General features: G+C 44.5%; 1 protein-coding gene across 2 annotated transcripts; it reads left to right on the forward strand.

The window, feature by feature from the left end:
* Positions 1 to 5,928: 5,928 nt before the first annotated feature.
* On the forward strand, positions 5,929 to 19,733 carry DDX3X (DEAD-box helicase 3 X-linked). Of its 2 annotated transcripts, none has more exons than XM_032261679.1 (17): positions 5,929 to 6,778; positions 9,890 to 9,947; positions 11,021 to 11,068; positions 13,462 to 13,594; positions 14,481 to 14,639; positions 14,723 to 14,822; positions 15,204 to 15,339; positions 15,997 to 16,082; positions 16,218 to 16,316; positions 16,440 to 16,600; positions 17,239 to 17,383; positions 17,468 to 17,612; positions 18,221 to 18,402; positions 18,493 to 18,610; positions 18,854 to 19,007; positions 19,297 to 19,436; positions 19,627 to 19,733. In XM_032261679.1, the coding sequence occupies exons 1-17, from the start codon at positions 6,734 to 6,736 to the stop codon at positions 19,704 to 19,706; spliced, it is 1,989 nt and encodes a 662-aa protein (XP_032117570.1). In that variant the 5' UTR covers positions 5,929 to 6,733; the 3' UTR covers positions 19,707 to 19,733. The 2 variants fall into 2 exon arrangements, with proteins under 2 accessions (XP_032117570.1, XP_032117571.1); XM_032261680.1 differs by having other exon boundaries at positions 19,300 to 19,436.
* Positions 19,734 to 19,773: the final 40 nt, after the last annotated feature.

The raw sequence follows: 19,773 nt of genomic DNA on the forward strand, positions 1-19,773 counted from the left end.
CCTCCATCTCCCAGGTTCAAGGGATTCTCCTGCCTCAGCCTCCCAAGTAGCTGGGATTACAGGCATGCGCCAGCACGCCCAGCTAATTTTTTTGTATTTTTAGTAGAGATGGGGTTTTACCATGTTGGCCAGGCTGGTTTTGAACTCCTGACCTCAAGTGATCCACCCACTTTGGCCTCCCAAAGTGCTAGGATTACAGGCGTGAGCCATAGCGCCCTGCCTTTTTTTTTTTTTTTTTTTTGTGCAGATAGGGTCTCACCCTGTGTTGCCCAGGCTGAATGCAGTGGTACGATCATGGCCCACCGCAGTGTTGCACTCCCAGGCTCAAGAAGTCCTCCCACCTTAGCCTCCTGAGTAGCTGGAACTACAGGTGCATGCCACTACACCTGGTCAATTTTTTATGTTTTGTAGAGATAGGAGCTTGCTATGTTGCCCAAGCTGGTCTCAAACTTCTAGATTCAATGGATCCTCCCACCTTGGCCTCCCAAAGTGCTGAGATTATAGGCATGAGCCACTATGCCTGACCCAGATTTTCTTTTTCTTTCTTTTTCTTTATTTAAGAGACGGGGCCTTGCTCTGTCACCCAGGCTGGAGTGCAGTGGTGCAATCATAGCTCACCACAGCCTTGAGCTTCTGGGCTCAAGTGGTCTTCCAGCCTCAGCCTCCCAAGTAGCTAGGACTACAGGCATAAGCCACCATGCCCAGTTTGTATTTCTTGAGAGGACACTAGGTTGGACAGTTATAGCAAGATGTCTTTAAAGGGCTGGGTGTGGTGGCCCATGCCTATGATCCCAGCACTTTAGGAGGCTGAGGCCAGAGGGAGGATCACCTTAGCTCAGGAGTTTGAGGCTGCAGAGAGCTATATAAGTGCACTACAGTCCAGTCTGGACAGCAGATCAAGACCCTGTGTCTTAAAAAAAAAAAAAGTCTTTAAATAAATCAAAGTTAAAACCATGAAAAAGCTTTAAAAACTTTAAAAATGAGCCGGGCACAGTGGCTCACACCTGTAATCCCAGCACTTTGGGAGGCTGAGGAGGGCGGATCACGAGGTCGGGGGTTCGAGACCAGCCTGACCAACAGGGAGAAACCCAGTCTCTACTTAAAAATACAAAAATTTGCTGGGTGTGGTGGCGTGCACCTGTAATCTCAGCTACTTGGGAGGCTGAGGCAGGATAATTGCTTGAACCCAGGAGGCGGATGAGCCGAGATCATGCCACTGCACTCCAGCCTGGGCGACAGAGTGAAACTCCGTCTGACTAAATCTAATAGACATCAAGGTCCGTAGGACAATAACAGCAATAATCTATCTGTAAGTAGGAAGGTGTAGGGGAGAGTGAATTGAAGTACGGAGTATAAAATTTCAACAAGGGACTGCTATGCAGCCTGCATCCCTGTGAGGTATGGCCAGGCTTTCAGTTCTGTATCACCTGAGAGTGACTGCTAAAAATGTTCCTACTACCTAAGAGGCAGCGTGGCCTCCTGAGGGCATGTGACTCAGCCTCCTTCACTGTACTTCCAAGACTACAGTCTTCGTTCACTTTGCATGAACAAAGGCAGAAGTGCACTAAGCTTTGCTGTTTGAAAATATTTTTGCCAATTTTAGTGGTAGAGAAGATGCCCTTTGCTACAGTTTTGGTTTTGGTCTTGTCTTCTTTGCGGAAGGAAAGCAGATTCCAGGCTGTATCTGCTGTTCAGGAGTATAACAATTGTGTAAAACATTCCTAGTTTTGTATGGACCAGACCCCAGCCTAGAGTAGAAGGGCTTACAGCAACATCCTAGAGCCTAAGATCTCTGCTTTTCCCTTTAGAACTTTTATTGGCCTCCATAGTAACATTCTCCTAATTATCATAAATCTGATTATTTGCTTTATCGGAAGCTGCAAACAAATGAACAAGCCCAAAAAGGCTATGACATTTTAAAACATAAAAAGAGAATAAGTAGGTCTGGGTGCAGTGGCTCATGCCTGTAATCCCAGCACTTTGGGAAGCCAAAGTGGGCGGATCACTTGAGGTCAGGAGTTCAAGACCAGCCTGGCCAACAGGGTGAAACCCCGGCTCTACTGAAAATACAAAAATTAGCCGGGCTTGTGGCAGGCTTCTGTAATCCCAGCGACTTGGGAGGCTGAGGCATGAGAATAGCTTGAACCCGGGAGGTGGAGGTTGCAGTGAGCTAAGATCACGCCACTGCACTCCAGCCTGGGTGGCAGAGCGAGATTCTCAGAAAAAAAGAAAAAAAAGCGAGCGAGAGAAAGTAGGGAACTGCATTTACCTCCACACCTATGATTATCCTTATTATAGGGAAGTTCCATGTCTGAACTTTATTCCAAATCCACCCTAAAGAAAAGTATGAATTAGCTGGCCCTTCCCCTGGACCTTGCAGAAAAATGACTGGCAATTATGAAGTTCACTAAAGGCTTTAAGTTACCTATCTCTTGGAATCCCTTTTACATCTCCTTTTCTTCTAGCTTCGGAATAGCTTATCTTTGTGCCAAGTTTTAGGTTACTTGGGCACATTATTTAGGTGCATTGCGATCACGTAATTTTAGTCTATCTTAGTCTCCACCCTGCATAGAGAAGTGTGACAAATTTTCTGTCCTCTGTGGGCTCACACACAGCTGCAGTACCACACGGAATTACAATGGCGGTTTGAACAGTGGAGACTGTGGGAGCTCAGTGCACAGAGCAACCTCCTCTACTAGGGGAGTTGAGAGGATGGGGAGCTAGACACGTATATGTGGATCCAGATGCTACCTGGTGCTAAGCTCTTACTCCCTGCAAAGCACTTTTTTTAAAAAAAACAAAACTTAAACACTACCTCTCCTCCCTCACCCCCACCCCCCCCTTTTTTTTTTTGAAACGGGGGTTTCACTCTGTCGCCCAGGCTGGAATGCTGTGGCGCAATCTCAGCTCACTGCAAACTCCGCCTCCTGGGCTCAAGCGATTCTCCCACCTCAGCCTCTGGTGTAGCTGGGATTACAGGCGCGCGTCACCACGCCGGAACTCCTGAAATCAAGTGATCCCGCCTGCCTAGGCCTCCCAAAGCGCTGGAATTACAGGCATTATCCACCATGCCCTGCCTCAAAAAGCACTTTCAATTCATGCACAAGCCCTTGAATCCCAAACACTCTCAGAGGCAGAGACTACTTTTTTGGGCAGGGGAGGGGGACGGAGTTTCGCTCTTGTTGACCAGGCTAGAGTGCAATGGCGCGATCTCGGCTCACCGCAACCTCCACCTCCCGAGTTCAAGCGATTCTCCTGTCTCAGCCTCCCGAATAGCTGGGATTACAGGAATGCGCCACCACGCCCGGCTAATTTTGCATTTTTAGTAGAGACGGGGTTTCTCCATATTGGTCAGGCTGATCTCGAACTCCCGACCTCAAGTGGTCCGCCCGCCTTGGCCTCCCAAAGTGCTGGGATTACAGGCGTGAGGCACCGCACCCGGCCGACAGGGACTACTTTTATTCTAAATTTATAAATAAGGAAGCCGAGACACTGTCAAGGGAGTTGCCCCGTGCCTGTAAGCAGGGAGCTGAACTGCTGGTTAGAGGAATTGCAATTCTTAGGCTCTGGTTCACTGCGCTACTTCCAGGGATGGGGGTGGAAGAGGGATGGGGTGGTGTTGCAGGAAGTACATTCGCACCAATATGAGCACTCAAAATGCCTGGAAACATTAAGAAAGGGACCGTGCAAAAACACTTCTCTGGTTTCAGCCATCTCTAGCCCTTTTTAGGTCACTTCAAATAAAAGTTGCAAATAACTGCCATGTGGAGAAGATATGCAAATGCTGCTTAATGGAAAAGTCATTTGGAGTGCTGTAAAAGTTGGCTCATTTATTTAGCTGCCTCAAGTGTGCACATCATTCTTTTTCAGAGTGACTGTGTTTGAAGACAAAGCTTTGTATGTTTTCCCGCTTCCTCTCCAATTGGATTTTCCAATTATAATATATTGATTAACAAAATACCCTGGTGGTTTGAACCGAGTATGCCTCTGAGCAGGGGTTAATTGAAAATAGGGAACTGCTGTATATTTTAATTCTTTTTAGGTACTCCCATGGCAGTACCCTGTACTCGGCTCTACTCTAAAGTAAAACCAAGCCCAGAACCAGGGTAGTCAGTACATCCCGTTGTTGCTATATGCAGTTTGAAGAGCTGTCGCAACTGTTTTTGAACATGATTCATGTTTACCCTGGTTCATAGGAAAACGAAACTGAAACAAAACCGAGGTCCCTCACCAATGCTCCATGAAAATCCACTCATCTCTGGGCAGGAAGGGACCTTAATGATCATTGAACCTAGTGGCTCTCAAAGGGGCATTGTAGACATCTGTGTATTTCTGATCGTCACAATGACTGGCGAGGGCTACTGGCATTTAGTGGGCAGGAGCCAGGCATGCCAGGATGCTCTGTGATGCTGGTCAGTCCCATACAGCGAAGAACGGAACCGCTGGACACTGATGTCGGTGAAAAACTAGTTCATTATCATCTAAGCTTAGAACTAACCCTGTTTTACGAAGGAACACAAAATATCTTTGCCCAGTTTCCATAGATCCTGAATTTTCCACAAATGGAACTACTGTTTCGATTGAAGGAAGATTGTACTGTTTTATTCAAACATTATTAATAGTTCATTGTTTTGGAAATTGAGGTTCCCAGTAGCAATGTTGCTCATAGAACTTGAGTTGTGAAATCAATACACCTTTCCAGTTTGTATTTGTGGCTCTACTGGGCAAGTATCTTACCAACAATTAGTGTAGCTAACTACACTAACTGATGCGGGGGCATTTACATATTAAAATACATATGGTTTTATTATAATCATTTTGCATTCGTTTGTTAATAAGTCATGTTCTTTGAAATTATCTGTAGGTTCACATTATATTACCTATGATTTGTTATTTTAGTATGGTTAAAGGGGGCGTTAGAAAATACTAGTTTTGAAAAGGAGAAGTTGGGTCTTTCACAGGGTTATGGAATGTAGCTGACTCCTTTTATAGATGAGGAAATTAAGACTCAAAGCCGTTAAACAACTTGCCCCGACACAGTGTGATATTCTCCCTGTCACGTTCGAATTTCCGTTTCGATTTTAAAAACTGGGAAGGGAGAGAAGTTATGTGTACGGTAAATTATGTGATGAGCACGAACTATTTGAAATCTGGTAGCAGAAGACCCTTTGGGGGGGGTTGTGCAAACCACTGCGTTTTATTTAATTCCGTCGGGCTGAGGGTCAGAAGAGAGAGGGGAAACCGGTCAAAAGAAACCACGGATGTGCGGCCGCCGGCTCAAAGCCGGGGATCCACTAGTAAACACGTTTTCTCCTATTTAAGGGTCTGCGGCACCGAAGGCGAGACTTGGGGTGGCCTGCCTAGAAAGGAGCCACGGGAAGGGGTTCCTCCGACGACAGAAACCCATTTCCTCCCGTTCTTTATCCACCGCAGCAGCCAAAGGGTCACCCCGAGCCCAGGCCGATAACCCCGTTGCAGCCCCTCCGGCAGGCCCAGGTTGCACCAGTTACAAAAATTCCCGACACTCTTGAGCCCTAAAAAAGCCGTTTGCCACCCCCGGGGTCTCCGCAGTACCGGTGGCCACTGGCCCTAAGCCGCTGGGCCCCAAGCGGGAGGAAACTAGGGACAAATGTAGCCCGCATTCCTGCGGAGAGCTGGGGTCCCGGGAGGGCGCGCCAGCGGCGTCTCCGGATCAGCGCGTGACTGTCTCATTGTTCCCTCACCGAGGGGGGCGGGGGCGCGCGCGCACACGTCGGGGGGTGGGGCGGGAGGGGCCATTGTGTGTTTCTAGGCGGCGCCCCCCGCTGCCTAGGCAACCGCGCAGAGAGGTGTCGGGCCACCAGCGCGCGCCGCCGGCTCCCCTCCATTTCCCCCCGACTCCCGCCCAGGTCACCATCCTACCCTCCCCCCTTCTCCTTTCCCCCCTCCTCCTCCCTCCACTTCCCTCTCTACTCTCCTTCTTTTCCCACCCCTCCCCCTCGTCCCGAGCACTCAATATTCACGCCACCGTTTCCTGTTTCACAAAATGGCCACCGCGCGCGACACCTGCGGTCACGTGGCCTGCCGCCCTCTAGGTTTTGGGACTCTGCTTAGCTCCGACTTCGAGGAGGCTACACGCGGAAGAGCGAGGGCAGATTAGACTGGAGAAATCCCATCACATCTCCAAGCCCGGGGACTGAGAGAGGAAGGAGAGTGAAGGCCACTGTTAGACAAAAGAAAAAAAAAAAAAAAAAAGGAAAAACGAAAGCTGAGTGCTTAGGGCTTAGGGTTGGAAAGGGGAGCGAAAAGGCCTAGGTTAACATTTTCAGGCCCCCTAGCTGGCGGAAAGCGGGAGACTCCAATTCTCGCGAGATCTCGAGAACTCGGAGGCTGAGAACAGGGTTTTAGCAGAGAGCAGGGAAAGTGTAGCTCGAGAGAACTGGGACAGCATTTGGCGCCCAAAGCTCCAAGGCAGGACGACGAGGGGCGACGGGACTGAGTAGGCAATCCCGTGAGGTTAGACCTGAGGGAGCGCGCAGTAGCTGGGCAGAAGTCGCCGCGGCGGGGGATTGCGGTGTGAAAGGGAGGGCACACGCTGTACGTGCTGACGTAGCAGGGTTTCGAGCGGGTATATTAGATCCGTGGCCGCGCCGTGCGCTCCAGAGCCGCAGTTCTCCCGTGAGAGGGCCTTCGCGGTGGAACAAAAACACTCGCTCAGCAGCGGAAGACACCGAGTTCTCGGTACTCTTCAGGGATGAGTCATGTGGCGGTGGAAAATGCGCTTGGGCTGGACCAGCAGGTGAGCTGCAAGGACCCCACCGGGCTGGCTGCTGCGTGAATCCCTTGACTTAATCCGGCTAATGGCGCAGCGCTAACCGGCACCCTTACTTTACAGTTCCTGGGTGCCCCGGGGCTATGGAGGGTCAGGGAGACGGCAGGAACGTTGGTTGGGGCTGTCGCCAGGGCCCGAGCTTAGCCCGCTGTATTGTCCCCGGGCCGAGCACAATGGCGGCTTTTGTGTGTGCTTGCGCAGGCGGGCGGTGGGGGGGGTGGGGGGAGTGCGCGCGCTCTCGCGGGGACGCGCACGCGCGAAACCCGACTAATGAGTGACCCCGGTGGAGGGGGGCTTGGAGGAGTGCGCAGCGCGGCAGGACGCGACTGGGGACCCTTTTGGCCTGGAGGGCTTCAGCCCTCCGAGCTGCGCAGCCTGGATTCCCGTCCGGGAGACCCGGCGGCATCCGGTGTTTGCATGCCTGCGAGCTAGGGGTGGAACGCGGCCCAGGAATGTGGGAGGGGGCGGCGCGGCGCGGTAGCGGGGGGTGGCCTTCGCTCCGGGTAATGGCGGCGGCCTCTTTTGTGTGGTGCTGGGCGGCGCTGTGGCCCACTCCCGGGAGACGGCGGGTCCCGGGCGGGCGAGGGCCTGGAAAGGAGGATGGAATGGGCTTCTTGTTTCTCTTGAGCTTCTTCCGCCGGCCCTTTGGTTTCAACCCAGTTTCCGCAGGGTCGGCGGGCCGGGCGCCGCGGCCTGGGAGGCCGCGTTTCCGGAGTGGAAAGTTTTGTGACGCAGAAGATTGGGGAGGAGTGGGGGCGGGGAGGGGAGGGGAGGGGTGGCAGCAATGGGCCGCTGCGCGCTGGGCTCTGGAGAGGGAGGTTGGACGCGGCGGGGAGGTTAGGGAACCAGCGAGGCTATTTTTCCTCCTTGCTTGCCCCAGATTGTCCCTGTGTGGCCCATTAGCTGGGGGCCGCGCGTTATTTTTCTGAGGTGGAGAGGCCATCGCAGATTGTAGGAGTGTCTTCATGTTAGTGACGTTTGATCCAGGAATCCGGCATTGGAAAAACACCCGGCTTAGGGGAGAAGTAAACAGTTTTGTTGTGGACTTGTTGCTGCCTGTGGAATAAAATCTTGCAGTGGGTTCGAGGCCCCCAGATATTTTCTCTTAACCAGAACCCCCTTTTCTAAGGGTTTAGAGGCGGAGGAGAGAAGGACGTGTGATCTGAGAGGAGAAGGTTATGGGCTTTGGTGGCAGGAAGTCTGCATCCCGCCGCAACAGTGGCACCAGGCTTCAGATAAGTTCTTGTGTGGGTTACGCGGAGCCTTTAAATAAAACTTCTGCCTACTGTGATTAGGAGAGAGTTGATTTCACAAACTCCGGAATCATCCTGAGATGAAGTTTAGTGGCACAAATTAATTGAATATATGTTTTAATGTAGTCACGTGTAATATTTATTTTTAAGGCATTGAACGGTCTGTTCTTTTGGGAGCATTTCCCCCCGTTTAATGAACCAATTATATTAAATCTTCTAATTGCTGACACTTCATATGTTGAATTGAACATAGACATTTAAAAAATCTACCAGCAGCACAGAGTATTCCCAGTTTTACCATTTAGCTAGTGTCTAAGGATTCTAGGCAGCAGTGAACCTTATTTAAAAAGCAAAATGTACTTACAAGTACATAAAGTTTGTGTTCCTACTGTGCTTTTAAATTATCAGTTTCTTAACTAATGGCAGCAAGAGAGAGCGTGACGGTGTTTTTGCTCATAGAAATTCTGGAAATTAGGTGCCTGAAGTCTTACACTCATCTTTTAAATACTTTATTTAAAAGTGTAGCATCTGCTTCCAATTTTCGGTGACTCCATTTGATGATGCATGCAGTTTGGCAGTATCATACTAAGCTTTAAACACACGATTTATGAACATGGTATCGCGTGTCTTTTGCAAACAGGTTGGCAACAGTACTGTGTGACTCGGTCTTTTGTGGCTTTTTTGAGAAAAATGAAACACTTTCTGCATTTACAGTTTTAACCCCTTACTTGTTAGTAGTTCCTGGTTAGTTACAAAGCATTATGAAGGTAGCAGATAACCCTTTTCTAGAATGTTGAAGCTTTTGAGCTACCAATATAAGGTGATGGGTAGAAATAGAGATTAAAGGCACTAAAATGTCCTACTCTTTAAGAGCATCGAATGCCAGTTGTGCCATTTATTCAAAGTCATCTTTGAAGTTCCGTTAAAATGGGAGAATGAATAGGTAACTACTTCAGGCTGGGCTCGTGCTTATAATCCCAACACTTTGGGATGCCAAGGCAGGTGATCACCTGAGGTCAGGAGGTGACCTGACAAACGGCAAAATCCCGTCTCTACTAAAAATACAAAAAGTAGCCGAGAGTGGTGGCGCACCCCTGTAATCCCAGATACTTGAGGAGGTGGAGGTTGCAGTGAGCTGAGATCATACCACTGAATTCCAGCCTGGGTGACAGAGGAAGAGACTGTCGCAAAAGAAACAAATGAAACAAACTACTTCAGACTTGTGCTTAACATAGTGTTCTGTAAGTGGTGGGTATAGTGCTATTTTTTTGTTGTTCTTAGTACTACCCTACTAAAAATACTTGTGCAGTATTTGGGGTGAAAGAACTAAAGAACAGTCAATTCAAAATTTGTCTTGACATTTTTCAGGTGTGGTGTGCATTTTAGTTTTAAAATATCAAGTATTATAGAGAGTTGGCATTGGAAACATGATTGGCACTAAAATCCCTTACCTATTTGACCGTTAAGAATAATTTTGAGATTCAGTAAAGCCTTTAGTTTGGTGATTAGGGAGCCTGTACTATGGAACATGGCTACAGTGAGAATTTATTTTGAATGAATGAATTAAATTTGGACAGTTTCTACTGGATAGCACAAGCATCTTGGTGTGCCGCCTTTTGCAGTTTATACAATGGCAATATTTTGCATTACTTAGAACATTACAAACTTGAAAGCATTCTTAATCACATTCCCATTAAGAGTATCCACCCTGTGAGGTGGACGGGGCAACTACTTGAATGCAGTGCTGACAAATGCTAGCAGGACTAGTTTTGTCTTAATATAGTATGTGAGCACACGGGCTGCTAACCATCTCTCTCTCTTCTAGTTTGCTGGCCTAGACCTGAACTCTTCAGATAATCAGAGTGGAGGAAGTACAGCCAGCAGTAAGTAAAACATCTTATGGATGTATTGAATATTAGAGCTTAATATCTTAAGATTTCATTGGGCTTATCTAAATTTTAAGAAATCTGCATTTCAGTTTTTACTGCATAAAGAATTCAGTAGACTTTGTGTTACAGAATTATGTAGTACTTAGTGATCAATGTAAAGCATCGTTGCCTTTTCTTTTTTCTTCATCTTTTTTTTTGAGACAGAGTTTTGCTCTTGTTGCCCAGGCTGGAGTACCATGGCGTGATCTCGGCTAACCACAGCCTCTGTCTCCCGGGTTCAAGTGATTCTCCTGCCTCAGCATCCTGAGTAGCTGGGATTACACGCATGTGCCACCACACCTGGCTAATTTTGTATTTTTAGTAGAGACGAGGTTTCTCAGTGTTGGTCAGGCTGGTCTTGAACTCCCAACCTCAGGTGATCTGCAGCCTCCCAAAGTGCTGGGATTATAGGTGTGAGCCACTGCTTCCGGCCTGCTTTTGCTTCTTTACCATAGTTTAAGCTATATTCTGCCTGCATACGGAACAACTATCAAGTTTCCTTAAACTCAGCAAGCCCCGAATTAAAACCTGCAGTACCTTCAAATTAAGTCCCGTTTGCAGCTTTTTCTTGTATATTTATTGTATGTTTTGCAACTTGACTGGCATAGAAACCAAAGACTCTTGGTGGCTGATTGTGAGATTTAATTACGTGAGTAGTCTTAGGTTATTACAGTAATAATACTTAATGCTATAAGTGATTCTCTTAGTTTTTAATGACAGTTCTCTTAAATATAGCAGGCCTTTTTTAAAAAATCACATTAAATGACCACTAGTAGCTAATTGTGTTCAATTTGTGGATTTCAACTATTAGGTTCCAAATCAGCTTTCTGTTAAAAACGCCTTTCAGAGTTCTCCTTATGAAGCAGTAACCCATTTAAAATTAAAGTAGATTCTTCCCCTGCCCCTCAATTTCCAGGTAAGCAGACTGGAAGACTGGAGATTTTAATTTCCCAGGGCCGTTTTTTTAGTAGCAGAAATTTAAATGGAAGGTATTTGGCATTTAATTAATTTTATAAATATTTTTTTAGAAGGGCGCTATATTCCTCCTCATTTAAGGAACCGAGAAGCTACTAAAGGTAAGTCCTCACAAGTAACTTCGTGGGTCTATTTTTTGCCTCATTTTTAGAAGTTGAAGCCTAAGGAGAATGAGGCATTTTGGGGAAGTCTAAACATTATGTTCTTCCCCTATGGTTCTATCAGCATTGGTTGGGAGTGATTTGATTTCATCTCCCTGTCTTCCTGCTTTTGAAAGGTTTTGTCCAAAATGTATTACAATATCTGGTGTCTTCCCGTTGCAGTTGTAATGTAGTGATAGATAATAGCTAGTATATGTTTCACATTATGGGACAACTGTTCCGGTGCTTTATATTATGTAAAATAGACCACCTAAAATTTGGAGGAAAAGGGAAGGTCAGGAATACTAAAGATCAGGAGGAGGGAAGATACTGGATAAAGAAGGCAGATTGGAAGCGTGGAGAGTCCAAAGGGGAGCACATTGTTTGCTGTTCGTCCATCTCTATATGTAGTCTGTATTAGCTTCACCGACCTGGTGATGCATGGATATAAAATCTGTATTATTTCTACCAGAAGATCACTTTTTTTTTTTTTGGAGTTGGCACCTTGGTCTGTTGCCCAGGCTAGCGTACAGTGGTGCAGTCTCAGCTCACTGTATCCCGCCATCTGAGTTCAAGCGATTCTCCTGCCTCAGCCTCCTGAGTAGCTGGGATCACAGGCATGCACCACCACACCTGGCTAATTTCTGTATTTTTAGTAGTGCTGGGGTTTTGCCATGTTGGCCAGGCTGGTCTCGAACTCCTGATCTCAAGTGAGTTGCCCGCCTAAGCCTCCCAAAGTATTGGAATTACAGGTGTGAGCCACCACTCCTGGCCAGTATTATATTCTTTTTTTAGAGGAGGCTACTGTGTAATTTGTCTTTATCGTCATCCTAGTATACTAACCAGAATTGACCCTCGTGTATATGGCAGCATCACAGAGGTTTTAGAGCTGGAAGAGATATGGCAATCTCAGTCAACTCTTGGCTAGCAAAGGTTGTTGGTCTCCTGACTGGCCTAATGGTAGGAGGTAAGAGGCAGAAGGAAAGTAACTGAATTCAGAAACTGACTATTTAATAAGGTGTTGCTGAAGCTAGTTAAACCCTCTACTTGTCTTTAAACCCTCTACCTGTCTTTGGGCTAATTTACGTTTGTCATCCCCTTACCTGGATATTTATAGCTATACCCAGGAACCTTGTTTATACTGAGAATATATAGTGATGAGGATTTTCCTTTTTCCCAGGTATTCCTGATTGTCATCAAGCTTATAACAGATGAACCACTAAAATAATTGTACCATTTGACAGTAGTAGTCTTTTTTTTTTTGAGACAGAGTTTCGCTGTTGTTACCCAGACTGGAGTGCAATGGCGCGATCTCGGCCCACCGCAACCTCCGCCTCCTGGGTTCAGGCAATTCTCCTGCCTCAGCCTCCCGAGTAGCTGGGATTACAGGCACGCGCCACCATGCCCAGCTAATTTTTGTATTTTTAGTAGAGACGGGGTTTCACCATGTTGACCAGGATGGTCTCGATCTCTTGACCTCGTGATCCACCCGCCTCCACCTCCCGAAGTGCTGGGATTACAGGCGTGAGCCACTGCGCCCGGCTGACAGTAGTATTCTTGTACTTCATACTATTGAAACAAGAAAATACTATATTAAGTCAAGTAATCTGACAGTCTAAGAATATTCTAAATGAGTATCACCTCTAAGAACTGTGGAAACGGTGGTAATGGTTTCCTTGTGAACTAATTCACACCTATAAAATGAGTGGAAATTAAATAGTGATGGTCATATAACAATATCATAATCAATGTGTTAAAGGCAAAGCTATTGACCACTTAGAGGTGGTATTCATTCAAAAACATTCTTAGACTGTCAGATTGCTTGATTTAGTGTACAGGATTTTTTTTTTTTTTTTAGACGGAGCTTCACTCTTGTTGCCCAGGCTGGAGTGAAGTGGTGCAATCTCTGTGCACCATGACCTCCGCCTCCCGGGTTCAAGCAATTCTCCTGACTCAGTCTCTCAAGTAGCTGAGATTACAGGCATGCAACACCACGCCTGCCTAATTTTGTATTTTTGGTAGAGACAGGGTTTCTCCTTGTTGGTCAGGCTGGTCTCAAACTCCCGACCTCAGGTGATCTGCCCACCTCGGCCTCCCAAAGTGCTGGAATTAACAGGTGTGAGCCACCGTGCCCGGCCAGTGGACAGTAATTAAATATGTTGTCTTGGTGTAAACCAGCTCTAAATCTTGGTTCTCTTACAGTGCCATGGCAGGAATACCTTGAGATTGAACCTCAAGCCCACAGAGATAAGATAGTCAGTGGAGGCCTTCAAATTCAGAAAGATTGATAATACCTTAACATGGTTCCTATTTCTCATTAATAATAAAATGGATTTGTGCTTTTTTAATTGAAGGTTTCTACGATAAAGACAGTTCAGGGTGGAGTTCTAGCAAAGATAAGGATGCGTATAGCAGTTTTGGATCTCGCAGTGATTCAAGAGGGAAGTCTAGCTTCTTTAGTGATCGTGGAAGTGGATCAAGGGGAAGGTAAGTGATTTCTTGTCTTCTCACCTTATATGTGTGTATAGTAACAGTTTAATAAGTTCTTATTCTGACCACCTATTTGGATGTGAGAGGCTTTTGCTACATTGAAGCTATTACGTCGAATTAGATGAAAATCGGAATATGGTCATTGGCATAATGTGTAATCTATTTATTTTTATTTCTCGAGTTTTATATGTTCTACTTAAAAGAGTACATCTAGTGAATGGCCTAATTTGGTTGGGATTTTTGTGTACTCTGTAACAATTTTTAAACACCTTGGATTTTTGATTATGCAAGTGTGGTGAACTGACCCCACGTGCCTAATAGCTGTGGTTAGTCCTGTGTCCTGATTTTTTGCAAACAGGCCTAAAACTCTAAAAACATCTTAGTTCAAGTAAGGATTATTTTCTACCTTTTATCCAAAATCTGTCACACAGGTGAATTGTCCTTTAAGTGAAATCCTAGTATAACTAGGACGATTGATATTTGGTGTATTATTTTTTTTTTCCCCACCACTAAATATATTCGAACGAGCACTTTAAATGAAGGTCGTGAGCTGTGTGCCAGTTTCAGATAAAACCTTGATACTTTTTTTTTTTTAGCTGTGAAGTGAAGGAATTCAACCAAAAAACGTTGATTCTTGATTGTGGCATCTGTGAGGCCTTTTAGGCTATACAACTTTATAGAAATATAAAGGTTACTATTTCAGAAAAAGGTTACGCAAATGATACTGGTTAGAGACCCTTATTTGTCAAATAACTCAGAATTGGCTTGTTGACATCTTTGTAGTCAGCCATAACTTAAATCTCCAGATACAGTTCTAGAGTAGGGGTAGAAATCTGATAATGGTTAAATGATGCGATTCTGATTAATCACTTGTGCTGTTCAGATTTGATGATCGTGGACGGAGTGATTATGACGGCATTGGCAGCCGTGGTGACAGAAGTGGCTTTGGCAAATTTGAACGTGGTGGAAACAGTCGCTGGTGTGACAAATCAGATGAAGATGATTGGTCAAAACCACTCCCACCAAGTGAACGCTTGGAACAGTAAGTTTTTGAAATGTATGTTACTTGTGATGAAGCCTTGTTAGCTAGTATAACAAATGAATTTACCAATCTTTTGATTTGAGGGAACTCTTTTCTGGAGGCAACACTGGGATTAATTTTGAGAAATATGATGACATTCCAGTTGAGGCAACAGGCAACAACTGTCCTCCACATATTGAAAGTGTAAGTATTTTTGCTTGACTTTTTAAGACACAGGGAGATGTAAATGTTTTCATCGTACATTAGAATGTGAGATGGGCTTCATAAAGTCATATGTAGACCCAAAGGCTTCGTAGGTTTGTGGAAAAGGAGAAGTTGAGTTCAGTGTCACCATTATGAATAATTTATTACCTGAAATAGAAAATGGGTCAAACATAGGAAGAACCCACAGTCTTCTCCAATGTACGTTAAGCCTGGGGATTCGTTTTTCTCAAAGTATAATATAATTTTACTTAAAGCAACTATAAACTGAGTTACAAATTAGCTGTTGGTTATTTCTATTATTAGCATAAAACAGAAAATGGCTCTAGATGGCATTTCTAACCCCATTGAATTTCTTAACAGTTCAGTGATGTTGAGATGGGAGAAATTATCATGGGAAACATTGAGCTTACTCGTTATACTCGCCCAACTCCAGTGCAAAAGCATGCTATTCCTATTATCAAAGAGAAAAGAGACTTGATGGCTTGTGCCCAAACAGGTAAGCTCAGCTGGTAAGAGTAAACATTATCATATTTGTTCTATAAAGCACTAGACAGTAAAATATTTTGGTTTTATGGGCCATGTGGTTTTGCAGCTGCTCAAGCACTGCTACTGGAGTGTGAAAGAAGCCATAGATGATAAGTAAATTATTGGATATGGCTGTATTCCATAAGAGCTTTATTTACAAAAATAGTCTGTTTGCTCACTTCTCTCATAGATGGACCAAAGGAGCCACTTTTTAGAAAACTTAATTTGAGTATAAACTAAAAGTACTAATTACTAGTAATAAGGCAGCTAAACACTGTCATCGGCAGGGCGCAGTGGCTTATGCTAGTAATCCCAGCACTTCGGAGGCTGAGGCTGGTGAATCACGAGGTCAGGAGTTCAATACCAGCTTGGCCAACATGGTGAAACCCTGTCTTAACTGAAAATACAAAAATTAATGGGGCATGATGGTGAGAGGCTGAGGCAGGAGAATTGTTTGAACCTGGGAGGTGGAGGTTGTAGTGAGCTAATAAGATCACACCACTGCACGCCATCCAGCCTGGGCGATAGAGTGAGACTCCGTCTCAAAAAAGGGTCAGGGGACACTCATCTACCAATGTCTGTTCAAAAGTAATGAGCAGGGTTTGTTTGTTTGTTTGTTTTTGAACAGGGTCTGGAAAAACTGCAGCATTTCTCTTGCCCATCTTGAGTCAGATTTATTCAGATGGTCCAGGCGAGGCTTTGAGGGCCATGAAGGTAGACATTTCTTTATAAAATGGGAAATTATTGTAGAACTTCAGTCTAATGAAAAACAGTTTTCAAGTGTAATCTGAAATCTGTAAATTACAAAAGCATAGGTGGAGTTAACTTAAAAATTAACTCATTTTTTAGGAAAATGGAAGGTATGGGCGCCGCAAACAATACCCAATCTCCCTGGTGTTAGCACCAACAAGAGAGTTGGCAGTACAGATCTACGAGGAAGCCAGAAAAGTAAGTATGAGTTTCAGTGATTACTAGCTTTTTCATTGATTCCAATTAAATGTTTTATGATCATGTAAAAATGATAGTGTAAAAATTTTGACTTTGAAGTTCATAACATTTTTTTGCTTGCAGTTTTCATACCGATCTAGAGTTCGTCCTTGTGTGGTTTATGGTGGTGCTGATATTGGTCAGCAGATTCGAGACTTGGAACGTGGATGCCACTTGTTAGTAGCCACTCCAGGACGTCTGGTGGATATGATGGAAAGAGGAAAGATTGGATTAGACTTTTGCAAGTATGTTTTTTGTTTGTTTCTTTGAGATGGTGGGTTTTTTTTTTTTTTTTTTTAGATTCTGTTTCACTCTTGTTGCCCAGGCCAGAGTGCAATAGCACAATATCTGCTCACTGCAACCTCTGCCTCCCGGGTTCAAGCAATTCTCCTGTCTCAGCCTCCTGAGTAGCTGGGATTACAGGCATGTGCCACTGTGCTCAGCTAGTTTTTGCATTTTTAGTAGAGGTGAGGTTTCTCCGTGTTGGTCAGACTGGTCTCGAATTCCTGACCAATTTTAAGATTGAGAAGTGATGTATTTCAGTCATGTAACTTTTACATAAAGCTTGTTCATTGTAATTTTGGTGTTGAAAAATCAGTAACATCTTGGCGGAGGCTTAGAATGACTAGCTCATGGGACAGTCATCTAGGAAGAGCTAATTTGGCTATGTGATCTTGGATGACTTATGTACAGTAGTGGCAAGAATCCTGTGCTGTGTCTTTAAAATTATACAGTATGAGGAACCACCTTAATGAATATATAGTTGTAATAATTTATACAGTGGTAATTATAATTATATTAACAGCCATACCAAGACCATCTCTTGATTTCGCCTCAGATTCTAAACTCAGGCTTGGTTTTTTTTTTCCCCGTGACACAACAGATACTTGGTGTTAGATGAAGCTGATCGGATGTTGGATATGGGGTTTGAGCCTCAGATACGTAGAATAGTTGAACAAGATACTATGCCTCCAAAGGGTGTCCGCCACACTATGATGTTTAGTGCTACTTTTCCTAAGGAAATACAGGTACTGTTTGATGTTGCAAATTTTTATTTATTTAGAAATTTGTTTATCTCAGCGGCTAATGAAAATTTTTTTTTTTTCTTCTAGATGCTGGCTCGTGATTTCTTAGATGAATATATCTTCTTGGCTGTAGGAAGAGTTGGCTCTACCTCTGAAAACATCACGCAGAAAGTAGTTTGGGTTGAAGAATCAGACAAACGGTCATTTCTGCTTGACCTCCTAAATGCAACAGGTAAAATGATGAGTTTTTTATTTTTCTAGAGATGAGGGTTTCTCTGTGTTGCCCAGGCTGGGGCACAGGGGTTATTCACAGGTACAATCCCTTACTGATCAGCACAGGAATATCTGACCTGCTCTGTTTCTGACCTGGGCTAGTTCCCCCCTCCTTAGGCAACCTGGTGCTTCCTTGCTCCCAGGAGGTTACCATGTTGATGCCAAACTTAGTGTGGACTTCTGACAGGCATAAGCCTCCAGAGTGGCTGGGGCTATAGGCACGAACTACTGTGCCCAGCTAAAATTATGAGTAATTTTCATTTGGGCTGGGTGTAGTGGTAATGCCTGTAGTCCCAGCTACTTGGCAGGCTGAGGCTATAGTGTGTCATGTCACCTGTGAATAGCCATTGCCCAGCCTGGGCAATAGAGTGAGACCCCCATCTCTTAAATATATTTGGATTACCTTCATTACTTTTCCTTCTCAATTTAAAACATGCTGTTAAGAGCCTGTTTTTAAGAAGATACATATATGTATTTTAATTGACACATTAAAATTGTGCATATTTTGTAAGTACAAAGAGAACTAAGCCATATTAGTGATAAAAACCTGTAATTTTTCAACTATAGGCAAGGATTCACTGACCTTAGTGTTTGTGGAGACCAAAAAGGGTGCAGATTCTCTGGAGGATTTCTTATACCATGAAGGATATGCATGTACAAGTATCCATGGAGACCGTTCTCAGAGGGATAGGGAAGAGGCTCTTCACCAGTTCCGCTCAGGAAAAAGCCCAATTCTAGTGGCTACAGCAGTATGTATAAACATCTTTTATTCAAGTTGAGCATGTTCAAGTATTTGTTTTCTTTTAAGTGGGCCATAACTAATAAAAATTATTTCCCAGGTAGCAGCAAGAGGACTGGACATTTCAAATGTGAAACATGTTATCAATTTTGACTTGCCAAGTGATATTGAAGAATATGTACATCGCATTGGTCGTACAGGACGTGTAGGAAACCTTGGTAAGTATTTGATTACTTGATGGTTTCATTGTTTTTCATTGTGTTGCATGCAGCAAAGAGCTTACTAGGATCTAAAATATATTTTTAACAGTGAATGTGACAAAAAGGTTAGGTTTTGCTCAAATTGCTTGTTTAAATATTAGATTGTAATATTTAAAATATTTCTACATGAGAAAATAAGAACAGTCGCAAGTTACTTTATGGAAGACCTTTGTTTATATGCTTTTTTGGGAACTCTTTCAGGCCTGGCAACCTCATTCTTTAATGAGAGGAACATAAACATTACTAAGGATTTGTTGGATCTTCTTGTTGAAGCTAAACAAGAAGTGCCATCTTGGTTAGAAAACATGGCTTATGAACACCACTACAAGGGTAGCAGTCGTGGACGTTCTAAGAGGTGAGGTATACAGATGGCATATAATGAGGAGAATGGGTGTTCACTTACAGTTCCTAGTGTTTCCTCTGCATGCATAACAGCCAGGGTTAACTTTGCAGTATTCGAAAAGCTTAATCATCTTAGGCTTCCTAGATTCTTTGGGTAAGGAGTTGTATCTGTTGGGGAAAATATGGCTGGATGGGGAATTGTTTGAATGGAAAAATTAGAAATTGGTCATTGGGAAGTATATAAGAGGTTACTTTGGTGGAATTTCATCTTCATGTGAACCAACACAATTTTTTTCCTATAGTAGCAGATTTAGCGGAGGGTTTGGTGCCAGAGACTACCGACAAAGTAGCGGGGCCAGCAGTTCCAGCTTCAGCAGCAGCCGTGCAAGCAGCAGCCGCAGTGGCGGAGGTGGCCACGGCAGCAGCAGAGGATTCGGTGGAGGTAGTGTTAATCTATAACTTCATAGCTTTGGGAAGGGCTTTTTTCCTTTTAGTCATCTTTTTCAAAGCTTAATTAAACCATTGGGGAAGTCCAGCACTATAGAAACTTGATGGCAAAGTACTTAAGGGAAGGATTGTATTTAATGGTGGATAACTTCATTAATTTATCTCTCTTTTAAATCTCTCATTAGGTGGCTATGGAGGCTTTTACAACAGTGATGGATATGGAGGAAACTATAACTCCCAGGGGGTTGACTGGTGGGGTAACTGAGCCTGCTTTGCAGTAGGTCACCCTGCCAAACAAGCTAATATGGAAACCACATGTAACTTAGCCAGAC

Source organism: Sapajus apella, unplaced genomic scaffold, assembly GCF_009761245.1.
Source record: "Sapajus apella isolate SASKATOON/1434 unplaced genomic scaffold, GSC_monkey_1.0 scaffold125, whole genome shotgun sequence".
Taxonomy (NCBI): Eukaryota; Metazoa; Chordata; class Mammalia; order Primates; family Cebidae; genus Sapajus; species Sapajus apella.

What these genes read in the sequence shown, in the direction of transcription:
- DDX3X (XM_032261679.1), top strand. Translation starts at nt 6,734, where the DNA reads ATGAGTCATGTGGCGGTGGAAAATGCGCTTGGGCTGGACCAGCAG. An exon ending in TGGAGGAAGTACAGCCAGCA is followed by an intron (nt 9,948 to 11,020) that starts GTAAGTAAAACA and finishes ATATTTTTTTAG; the next exon opens with AAGGGCGCTATATTCCTCCT. An exon ending in CCAAGTGAACGCTTGGAACA is followed by an intron (nt 14,640 to 14,722) that starts GTAAGTTTTTGA and finishes TTTTGATTTGAG; the next exon opens with GGAACTCTTTTCTGGAGGCA.